The sequence below is a fragment of the Hydra vulgaris genome, chromosome 11, assembly GCF_038396675.1.
Source record: "Hydra vulgaris chromosome 11, alternate assembly HydraT2T_AEP".
NCBI classification, from domain to species: Eukaryota; Metazoa; Cnidaria; class Hydrozoa; order Anthoathecata; family Hydridae; genus Hydra; species Hydra vulgaris.
The window spans coordinates 9,322,355-9,335,087 of record NC_088930.1 but is presented as its reverse complement, the minus strand read 5'-3'; the positions used below and the strand labels follow the sequence as shown (position 1 = coordinate 9,335,087).

Genomic DNA, 12,733 nt, shown 5'->3' with positions numbered 1-12,733 from the left:
ACATCTTTGGTACACTTCTAACATCTATAACCTAAAAGTGCAAACTTGTATTTTAAATTTGGGGGAGGTGACAATTTAGACCGAGGTAAAAATCTACTACACAACACACGACACAAATAAATGATAAATTATCAAAAATTTGACATTAAATATAAAGTTTTGGAAATTTATACAATGCTTTCTGAGGAATAAGATAAAAAACATTAACAATTTAGAAGTATGCTAATTCGGTAGTGGTGTAGTGGTAGAGCGCTCGCTTCATAAGCGAGAGGTTCTGCGTTCGATTCCCACCATGTCCCTGGTAGTACTGCCCTCAACTTGTTTCTCCGTGCAGCGGCCTTGTTCGCCAAGGTTCGTGTTTCGGAGTTATAGAGTTAGGAGAGGGTTATAACCACAAGTAGCCTCCTCATCTGTAGTGGCCTTCTTTACCTTGGGGAGGTAAATTACAAAAAAAAAAAAAAAAAAAAAAAAAAAAAAAAAAAAAATTATTTTAATAAAATTGAAGAGTAGAAAATATTTAGGATATTGTTTGGTGCCCAGCGTCTATCAGTTCATATTTCTAAATATGATGAAATTCATTGGTTTTCTTGAAATTAGATTAATTTTAGGGCCTTTAGGGAATAATCATAGTTAAAACATTTCTTAATTTTTTCTGGTTACTTTCTAGAGATTTTGAATGACTAAGAAAGTCTTAGGAGCATTTCAAGATAATTTTTTAAAGCAATTTACAAGGAGTATTTTTGACTTTGATTATTATCTTAATCGTTAGTTTTTTTTAATGTTAATTATCACTATCGTTAAGTTAAACCTGTTATAACTTGAACTTCATTAAGTTGAACCATTTTTCGTCAACTTTCAGCAAATTTCTTTGGATAACTCAAAGTTTTTGAAAGTTTAGATATTTTATTTCTTTGGATAACTTGAAGTTTTTGTAGGGGAATTAAAGATATTGACATGATTAAATTAATAAAAAAAAAAAGGAAAAAAAAAGAAGTCATTCCATATAAAGCATAAACAACTGTAGCCTAATATTTTTTTGTTGTTGTTGTTGTGTTTAGATCTGAATAGAATTGATTGTAATCAGATGTAAAATAAGGCTATTATAAAACTGTTAAAATGTAAATCATGAAAGAAACCATTAAAAAAACAATTATTTTATATCTTAACAAATTTCTAAATAAAACACTATCTTTTAGATGCAATTTTATTACCAAATAATAATGAAGTCATTGTGTCACTAAACTTTTTTGATTGTAATGTACTGCATGAATATGATCCATAACTTCTTTTATTGAAACATTTTCCACAAAACTATTCCACAATAGAAGAATAAAAAAACAACAACGAATGAAGAAAAAATAAGATAAAACAATTTCAATGTATAAAATGACAGAAGAGAAAAAAGAACAAAACAAAACAAAAAAAAAACAAGAATAATAATAATAAAAAAAACATTACATTATTTATGTTGTCAGGTATTTATGTGTGTTGTTTAAATTGTCCTGTATTTTTGTATATTGATTATTTTTTATGTATTTTTGTGCAGTGTTCGCATTGTTTGCTTTTTTTTTTTTTAAGGGATTGTCATGTTTTGTTCATACAACCATGTATTTTTGTGCATTGTTTGAATTGTTCGTTGTTTATTTTAAAAGCTTGTTTAATGTTGGTCGGACATTTTAAAGTTGCATATATTTTTAAAACTTTACATCTCTATGTGTATGCATACATTTGAATGTGAGTGCATGTTTGCATTCATTTATTATTTATTTATTATGTATGCATGTGTGTGTATATGTGTGTATATGTATATATCTGTATATGTGTATATATTATGTTTATGGTATGTTTGTGCATGCACGTGTGGTATGTTTGTGTATGCATGTGTGTGGTATGTTTATATATGCATGTATATGGTATGCTTGTGTATACATGTGCATGGTATGATTGTGTATATATGTGCATGGTATGATTGTGTATGGATGTGTGTGGTATGCTTGTGTATGCATGTGTATGGTATGTTTGTGTATGCATGCAGGGATGCGGAGTCCCAAAAAGGACTCCGGATTTGAAAGTCACAAAAAGATTACTTTATACTAGTTTTTGGTATCCAGGAGATCTAAAAATATAAATAAGTTTATGGACTACTAATAGGAAAAAAATTAAGACTTTTAAGTTAGAGGAACAATCATTTTTTGAATCTTATGAATTTTTTTCTTATAGCATATCATAAGTCAATAAACATGTTTAGAGCTTCTGGACACTACAGACTTGGAAAAAGTAATATAAAGCCGGAGTCTTTTTGGGACTCAGCATCCCTGTATGCATGTAATATTATTGTGTATGCATGTAACAATTTTCTACTTTTTTTTAAGGTTATTTATTTTTCTTTATTTCATTATCATCTTTTCAATGTCTTTGGCTGATTTTGGGTTTTTGATAGTTTTACTTCTTTTAATTTTAAATATGCTTTCAATCTTTTTTTAATATTGTTATTTCCATTATAATCATTGTTATCATGGGATTGTCATCATTATTATTTTTAATTTTATTATAATATTCATATTTTCTTGTTTTTAATGTACAGGATGCGACAAATTGTTTTTTTTTTAAATAAACGTTGATGTGCGTTTCTTTATTTATTGACAAACATCTTATTTAAATGGTATGTCGAATAACAGTGCTGACAACGCGGGTGAGGGAGGGGGAAGACACATACCCCTTTTTTTCTAAAGGCCCTTTTCTTTGGTTTTTTTTTAAAGAAGACTTTTTTTAAGAAATGGCTGGTTGTGCACCTCCCACTTCGAAACCCGTGCCATCGGCCATGAATAAGCCAGTTTTATTTTCAATTCTTTCAATTTTTTTTTTTTTTATTTAAATAATTTTTTATTAAATTATATGGGAGTTTTGTTTTAAAATAACTTTTAAAACACACACACACATATATATGTATATATATATATATATATATATATATATATATATATATATATATATATATATATATATATATGTATATATATATATATATATATATATATATATATATATATATATATATATATATATATATATATACATATATATATATATAATATGTATTTAGGAAAAATAAAAACTGTCACCAATTTGTTGAATATAATTACATTAGATTTAATTTCAGATGCTTTAGAAAAAAACTACTCAGTAGATTTGTTATATTTAGATTTTGAAAAAGCATTTGATAAAGTGCCGCATGCCAGATTAATAAAAAAGATCATATGGCAGTGGTGTACACTGGATTTTTAGAAGTTTGAGTTTTGACACTTACAGTCATTGTGCAAACTCCAAACTTTTGTATGTTTATGCGTATATTAAAAAAAAATGTTATGCAAAGAATTGGGGTGATTAGAGCTTGGGAACAAAAAAACCCTAATTTTTGGGCCCACCCGACCCTTAACGTGGGAGCAACGAATTTATAAAATATTTTCTTTACTATTTTTATCTAAATTTATATTCATCAACAAATTTCATGCAATAATCTCTTATTTTTCAAAAACTATGACCAAATAAAGTTTTAACCCCCCTCAATTTGAGGGGGCTGTAAACATTGCAGGGTCATAAAAACTGAACACTAATAGATTATTGCATGAAACTTGAAATTTGTTGATGAATATGAATTTAAATAAAAATAGTAAAGAAAATATTTTATAAACTCGTTGCTCAAAAAAACCCTAATTTTTGGGCCAGGTGGACCCAAAAATTAGAGTTTTTTTGTTCCCAAGCTCCAATCACCCCAATTCTTTGCAAAACATTCTTTTTTGATATAAGCATAAACATACAAAAGTTTGGAGTTTGCACAATGCCTGTAAGTTGCACAATGCCTGTAAGTTGCACAATGCCTGTAAGTCAACTTAGTTTCTCTGCGCAGCGGCCTTGCTCGGCAAGGTTTGTGTTTCGGAGTTAAAAAGTTGAGAGAGGGTTGCACCACAAATAACAACTAAAAAAATAAAATAAAAAAACACAAAAAAATGAGTAGCCTCCTCGACTGTAGTGGCCCCCCTCGGGCCTTGGGGAGGTGAATAATCTAAAAAAAAAAAAAAAAAAAAAAGTGTCAAAACTCAAACATCTAAAAATCCAGTGTACACCACTGTATGGTATTGGTGGAAATATTTAGAATGGATGGAATATTTTTTACATAACAGAAGTCAATGAGTTATTCTAAGTGATTACATATTAAACTGATTACCAGTTATCAGTGGTGTGCCTCAGGGCTCTGCTTTGGGGCCACTTTTGCTCTTAATATTTATTAATGACAAGTATAAATATAACTTTTTCTACAACAGAGTAATTGGAGCATGAACAACAGAGCATGAGCATGGAATAACTTGACAAAGAAAATCATAGCATTTGATTCAATTGATGAATTCAAAAATTATCTAAACAGATTATGTAGTGATATTATAAACAACTTTCATCACTAAACTTATAGTAGTTGTCATAGTATAATATACTTTTGTACTCCACACCTGATTCTCAGTAGTAATATCTTGTACTTATTATCATTATAATATAAAAAACAAGTGACTTAATATTTTTACTGTTATTATTATCAGTTTTTGTTTTCTTATTATTTTGATTCTTATGTTTATCATTGTAAATATACCTTCTATTATACCATTATCATTTTAACTATTGTCACTTGCGTTTATTATATATAAACACAAGTGTATTTATAATAAACAACACACACACATATATTTGTGTGACAGATATACACACACAAATATATGTGTGTGTGTGTATATCTGTCCATTAAATATATCTACAAATTTGGGGAGGGGGAGTTTGAATATTTTTTGACAATTGTTGACAAAGGGAGGAGGAGGGAGGTCAAGACAAGTTGTCATCAACAATCTTGCTTTTTTAAATAAACTCAATTAAAAAAAGGAAATAAGGCAGCATCTTCAGTCCTGCGTTTCACACTAGCCCAACGTTTAGTATTTTAGTAAGGCTATTTATATTCCAACTTTTTAAAAACCCTGTTGTGCTTTAAAAAGAACTGACACATACAGATAATTAAGCATACACCAGATATTTACTTGTAGCAGTATTATTTTTTCAAAGTTGTTGTTGATCACTCTGCTGTGCAAACAAAAAAGATTTATGTAAGTACATGGACTATTTAAATGTTTAAACCTGGGGTTGGCAACCTGTGGCTTGCAAGCCCAATGTGTTTTTTTCAATGTCAAGATTTAGCTACATGCAAAAATATTAATATAATATTGAAATAAAGATGTTGGCAGTTCTTTAAAAACTGACTAACTTTGTAAAATGCAACTTTTGGCTTTTCCCTCTCAAAAGATTGCTGACTGCCAATTTTTACAATTTGTTTAATGCATTTTTTGTTATACTTGACTCTATTTGAAATAATTGGCTTTTACTGTAAAACTGGGTTAGGTCTAAAGTTAAAGTTGTTAGACCTAAATAATATTATTTTTTGTTTGTTGCACTCTTGTCAGTGGAGATTTTTTAAACATAAGGAATATTTATTTAAATAATAAAAGAAAAAAGATGCTGCTCGATGCTAAACCTTCAGTCGATGTAGCAGCACACTCCCTTTCAGCAGTCGGCTATAAGATGATCAATGTATGGTAGTGTCACAGTTATCGGCATGACTCAATTATTAGCACTTTTCATTTTGTTAAAAAAAATAAAGCTATTTCTAGTTGAAAAGTAAAAAATCATCACCATATAAACAGAGTAATCTATTGTCTATTATTTGAGCACGAAAATTTTTGCTGATTGTCGATTCTTTCATAAAAATTTTAATATAAGAAAAAAACGCAATAATTTGGCGCATATGTTAACCTTGATACAGTTTTTATTTCAGAAGAAATTGAGAAGATTACTTTGATCCCATAATTTATTAATTATAATCAAAAGTCAAAAATGGCACCAAAGGTTATATGAAATGTTATTTAAAAATAAAATAAAAAAATTATTTTACAATAAAAACTTTTTGAGTTATTCTTTTTTTTAATTTGGGTGCCAATAATTGTGGCAACAACTCAAACATTGGCACAGCAATGTTCTTAAATGGATATGTTTATAACTTTTGAGATATTTTTCAATATTGGCATTATTTATATTTAAGTTATTACTAACAGTAAATCTGAGTTACTTTGTGTTCTATTAATTTATCATTCTAAAATACAAAAATCAAAAAAGACTAGTAACAACAGACAAATTAAGAGAAAGCAGTATGATTATAGGAGCATACAGAAAGCGATTGACTCTTCTTAAAAAATCAAAGATGCCTTTAAAATCAGCTGCAAAAAAAATACAATGTCCCTCGCAGTACTCTACAAACAAAACTATCTGGTTTAAGCAGCCTCATGTATAGGCCTGGACCAGCACCTACTTTGCCACTACTTATAGAAGATGATTGTGAGAAGTATCTTATTGAAATGACAAGAAAAGGATTTCTTCTAAAAACAAATGACTTACGAATAATTATTTCAGAAATAAAACATAAAAGCTCGCACCCTGCTGTATTTAAAAATGAAATCCCTTCTAGAACTTGGGCATACAGATATCTAAATAAGCACCCTGACATGAAGTCTAAAACATCAGAGCATCACTGATGACTTATGACTTTAGGTCGGTCCAATGTCACCAAATATTGGCATGGTATAGAAATTTCAAAAAAATTCTTTGAAGATAAGGAGTTAAGACATGCGATTCAGTCACCAGAACACATTTTTAATTTAGATGAAACTACTTTTTATATAAATTCAAACAGAGGTAAATTCATTGGTAGAAAGCATGAGTGTATGCAACAGGTTTGCAGTACTAGTGAAAAAGAAAATGTCACAGTTGCAATCAATTTTTTGCAATCAAATCTTTAGCAATGCGCTTGACTTAGAATGATAGTTCAGAGAAGCTCTAGTGGATGGATGAAGGGGAAAACTTTCTTTTATTATTTAAAAGAGTTCAAAAGGTATTTGTTTGGTAAAGGCTTGCTTAACATAAAAGACAATCAAAAAGTTATACTTTTAGTTGATCGTCATTCCAGTCACCTGAGCTATGGTGCATATAAGTATTGTGAAAATATAAGAATCGTACTATACTGCTTGTACCAAATGCTACACATGTGCAGCAACCTGCTGATGTTGGCGTTATGAACTCACTTCAAGGTTACTGGGCACATGAAGTGCAGATTTACAGAACGAGCCACATAGGAGCTGCCATTATAAGTGAGAATTTCCTGCTATGGCAATGCTATAATTCAAATAACTGCTCTAATCATGAAAAAAGCTTTTGAGTGCTGCAATTTATACCCATTTAATCCAGATAGAGTTAACTTTAACAAGCCACTCTCAACTTATTAACAAGTTAAGCAGCCAATTTTTACATTTGATGTGGCTAAAAAACTTGCATTAGAAGGCCTAGAGAAAAGCTTGTCAGAATTTGAACTCAAGCAATTTAAAGTATGGAACAAAGACAGTACTAACTGTTTACAGCACTGGTGCAGGTTATATGAAATATGGAGAGATATGGGTGCAGAAGTATCATCAAAGTCTTCTGACAGCGCAGGTATGTATTCTTATATTTATATGTTTCAGGAAAAATATTAAGTGAAATTTGATTTTTAGCAACTTTATCAGTCATAGATTTTGTTGTTACTCCAGGATTTATAAACAGTCAGCCAATACTAAATACTAAGAACGTAATTAATGAAATTTATTTTGCACAAAGTAACATTATTATTACTTTTATTTTGAGGTAATAAAAACGCGAATATTATGTTTTCTATCATTACAGAGATTTCTGCAAACTCAGAGCCAAATTCACTTCTATCATTTCTACTAGCTTGGATAATAGCTTATTAGGTAATTCAACATAATAATTACTTATGTAAAGAAACAACTCAGTTACTTTTTAATATTTTTTTAATTATATTTTTTGATTGATACTTCATAGATTATGGATCATATATGGATGAAGTTCCTGATAATTTCCAAGTTTTCTTAGATCAAGATAATGCAATAATGTTGGTAGTGGAAGAAATACTAAAAGCTCTTGTTTCCAATAAACCTATAAATAAAAGAAAGAAACGTCTAGGTATATGCTCTATCTACACAAAAGCATAGAGAAACACTAACAAATAAAGTCAATAGATCAATAGAAGATAAAAATTGGATTTGTTTTGTGTGCAAGTTAAATTATGAAGAAGAGATAAGATTAAAGTTGTGGGCGGTACTCGTGATTGTGCTATGCACCTAAACTGTTTATCTGAGGATTACTGACAAACATAAAAAAACTTATTAAAAGAAAGAACTTTCCTCTTGCATGCCAAGAATGCACTTAAATAATTTTATTTCTTTAAATTCTTTTCAATTTCGTGGTTTTTATTGATAAAATACAACTTTTACTATTTATGTGTATTTATTATACTATATGCTTAGTAGTTATTGTACAAACAAAAAATAAAACTTTAAAAATAAAAAAAAATAATTGATGTTTAGGTTCTCTAGATCTGGATAAAAATTGATGCCAATATTTGAGTCAAAGTGCCAATAACTTAGGACAACGAATCAACTTACTTATAATGTTAATAAATATACTAGATTTTTTGCGCAAATGAGAAATTAATTGTGTCAGGTCATTTACAAGGCATTTATCTAATATTGTGCCAAAAGATTTCATTCACTGGTACAATTTTTGTACAGAAATTAGTATCAAAAAAAGCGTTTAGGTGCCAATAACTGACACTACCAAATTTACTGAAGCCAATAAATATTCCTTACGTTTAATAGTTTCCACTGGCAAGAGCACAATATGCAAAAAAAAAAATTTAGGCTGTTTAACTGTAGCTTTACCGTGTACATATAACAGTAAACACATACACATATATAATATATGTAAAATAAAGTTGAAAACCTGTATATAAAATAAAATATGCCTCCTCATTTTTGCTAACATCACTGCAACTTGTATTTGTTTATAACAATAACTAAAAGGTTACCCCACATTAAATTTTTAAGTTATAGTTGAATATGCCAAAAACATCTATTATAGTTGCCAACTAACAATGTAATATTTTTATATTAACAATATAACTTTTATTGTAAGCGTATTAAACAATTTAGTTAGCGATTATAATATTATTTTATTAATAATATTGTTAAATCTTCAGTATTAACGAAAGCTTTTAAACAACAGTTTACAAACAATAGTTAATGAACAACTTTGTTAAATAATGTTTTTTAATAATAACTTTGTTCAATAGTATAAAACAACGAAATCTTCACCAGCTGACTAGTTCTATAACAGTGACTATTTTTATCAAAAATTTAATTCGCTTTACCGTAAGGATGTCATTTGAAGTTCTAAATCTGCGTTATTTAACCTCGACAACGGAGAACATAAGTTGAATAAAATAAAAGCAAAAATTGGAACTTACGAACGTAAGTTGAATAAAATAAAAGCAACAATACGAAAAAATACGAACTAGCACGAACTAAAAAAATAAGCACAACGGTTGAGATCAGCGTAACGTCACAGATCTTTCTGGAAGTTTCTTAGAATACTTAGAACACTTTATGACGTTAGCTCTTGAAAAATATAAATTTCAACATTTGCAAACATTCATTAGAAGGTGAATTAAACGCAAAAGTATCAGATAAATCTTGAGAGAGTCAGAATTACCATAAGGTAAAAATTTTTTCTGAAGTCTAAATTTAGAATAGCTCTTCTTAGAAAATTAGCACTTTTTGCTGGGTATTTGACTATATTTTTTTCTTACTTTTTCTTTTGTCTTTAGTGTAATATATTTACTTTCGTTAAAGTTACGTTATAACTGATTTTTTTTCAGTGAAAAATGTCATTGTGGCACGTTCCTGTTCATAAATACTTCCAAACCGATCCGTTCTTGGATGACATAATGGAAATAACTTTTCCTCCTTTAAGATATTATCCTTTATTTAATGTTGGAACAAATGCTGTTTCAAAAAAAAAGTCATCTCCGAAAGAGAATGGCTTTGCTGTAAATCTTGATGTAAAGCATTACAAGCCAGAAGAAGTTACTCTTAAAGTAGAAGGTAATTTTATGGATCTAAAATTAATAAATAATAAGCTCTTAGCTAGCTTCTAATATTTTATATCCTATCGTTAGTTTCCGCATTCGATCTTATTAGTTATCCGTAGTTCTTAACAAATTTGTTCTCGAAATCAGTCACATTAGTTGTCCGTATTTGTTTACAAATTAAAAAAAGGTACGCTTTCGATATTTAAGAAAATTTTTGATAACTGATAAACTATTATTAGTTGCTATTGAAAAATGCGAATCTAACGATTGAAGCCAAGTCGATCGTGGTTGGTGGTAATACAGAATTATCGTAGTTAAGTAGCAAACAGCGCGGGCCATGTCTATCAATTAGTGGATTTGTGGATACATTATTTAAATTCGTAGGCTCACTGTGAAATGCGTTAAAGATATTTCAGTTTTTTCCTGTTCGTAAATGCTATTTCTCGTTGTTTAGGTCAAGTTCTTGAAGTAAGTGGAAAGCATCGTAACGAAAATGAAAACGGATTTGAGTCTAGTGAGTTCCACAGAAAGTACACTATTCCCGATGATGTAGATGCGACAGCCCTTACGTCAAACATTAGTCAAGACGGCGTTTTGCATATAGAAGCTCCTAAAAAGTTTCCTGCAACTTCTGGAGAATCAACGAAAGAGACATTCAAATGCACTTTGGATGTACAAGGTTTCAAGCCAGAAGAAATTTCGATTCAAGTAAAAGGTAGAGATTTAGTCGTTCATGGTGAAACAAAAACTGAAAACAGCGGTGAACACGGTTCAAGTTACCACCACAAGCAGTTTACCAAACACGTAGCTTTGCCAGATGATGTAGATCCATCCGAATTAAATTCTCGCTATACGAAAGACTCTAAATTAACAATTGAAGCTCCGCGAAAGCAACTACAAGCTCCACTCAAGCTTGAAATCAAAATGGAAGAGTAGTTTAATTGTTATGATGTCTTTTATAACTATTTTTAGTCGTATTTTATTTTTTGCTTGGTGATTTTACTTTGGATTGTTTTTAATTAGAAATATTTGTAATAGTTTATTTAAAGAAAAAGAGTATTTATTTATTGAAGTCTGTGGTTTATTTTTCAAAAAGTAGTTTGCTTAAAAAGCAGAAGATCAGGCCTAGCAAAGACTTAAAAATGTAGTTTATATACGTTCTATAGTTTTTATTACCTAAAACGTATTTTAAAAAATCATTAAAAATTAAGATAGCGAAAAGAAATCTCAGTACAGGACTTTTAAACTTATGTTTGATTTAAGTCAGCACAATAAAATATTTTCATTTGTAATTAGTTTTTTTTTTTTTTTCTCAGTCAACTAATATAATACTAATACAATTAGTTTAAATACCAGCGATGTTATAAATATATAAGATAATAATCTTTTTTTTCTCATGAGAAACATAAAAATAAAATTCAGGTCTTTACGATAAGTGGAAGGTGCTCAAATGAGCCTCTGAATCTGAGAAGACTTTTGTTATGTAAATTGGACATGCATACAACGCAGTGAATTAAGAAAAGGTGTAAAAAAGGAGTATAAAAAACCTCATTAATAGAATCAAAAGGTTGATTCAATAAAATTGAAATTTTTCATATAGATTAAAAACGATTTTTTTTTTTTTGGATAAATTATTTTAATTCTATTTTGGATAAAATCAACAAATTCACCTCAACATTATTTTCATAATCATACGGGCTATCGTCATTTTTAATAGATAAAATGCGTACCAGATGCGGACTGCGTAACTCGAATAACTTTTTTGTTCCATAGCGATAACGAGTAAACCTTCAAATTTACAGGAAAAGATAAGCGATTTGTACTTTAAAATAATAATAAATTTCTACTATATTGAAAACTGAGTTATAATTAAAAAAATAATTAGAAAAATTAGAAAATTAAATAAATAGAAAACATAAGTAATAAAAACCATTCAATTTGGGGTCTCCTAAAGTTTTTATACTTTAAATCGTTTATCTTAAAACTTGAAAATATGGAGATCAAAATAATTTTAACTTGGTGTAAACCAGGTTATTTTAATTAGGTAATTTTATCCTAGAATATAAATAACTTAGTATGATTTTTCTCACATTTAGTCCCCATCAATACTGTTGTTTGGCTGACATTAAAAAGATTATTAAATCGATGTCTTTAGGTGAGTTTCCACTCATCCGTTTTTTACGAAAACGGGAAAGGGAAGGGAAAAATAATCATGTGGGCATGTGTAGTATAAGTTTTAATCTATTAGAATTATTTTGTATGTTTTAGATAACGTGGACAAAAGTCAAACAACAAAAGAGTTCCATCTGTAGTTAACCAAGGTTTTTCATAAAATGAGTCAGATAATTATTTCATATACCTTTGCTTTACTATTTGACTCTCTTACTGATTCTAGAGTTAAATAAATTTGATCACATAAAAATTAGGGATTTACTTGTTTATAGGTTTTCACAACATTTTCAAATAAAATTTAGGACCATCAAACCTTCAACTTGTATTATAAGTTATCATAGCATCTAAAAGACTTTTTGAAAGAGAATTCATATAATTGGTTTTTCAAAAACAGAAACTTCCTGATACAATAACATTTTTGTAACATATATCTTGTTACAGAAAATAATAGTTTCTAGTAGAAATTTTTAAAGTAGAAAAAAAGGATAATAG

General features: G+C 28.9%; 1 protein-coding gene across 1 annotated transcript; it reads left to right on the top strand.

Moving 5' to 3' along the window:
• Positions 1 to 9,542: 9,542 nt before the first annotated feature.
• On the top strand, positions 9,543 to 11,141 carry LOC100214931 (heat shock protein hsp-16.2). The gene is made up of 3 exons (XM_065810024.1): positions 9,543 to 9,696; positions 9,857 to 10,082; positions 10,524 to 11,141. Exons 2-3 carry the CDS (start codon positions 9,863 to 9,865, stop codon positions 11,003 to 11,005), a joined length of 702 nt encoding a protein of 233 aa, XP_065666096.1. The 5' UTR covers positions 9,543 to 9,696; positions 9,857 to 9,862; the 3' UTR covers positions 11,006 to 11,141.
• Positions 11,142 to 12,733: the final 1,592 nt, after the last annotated feature.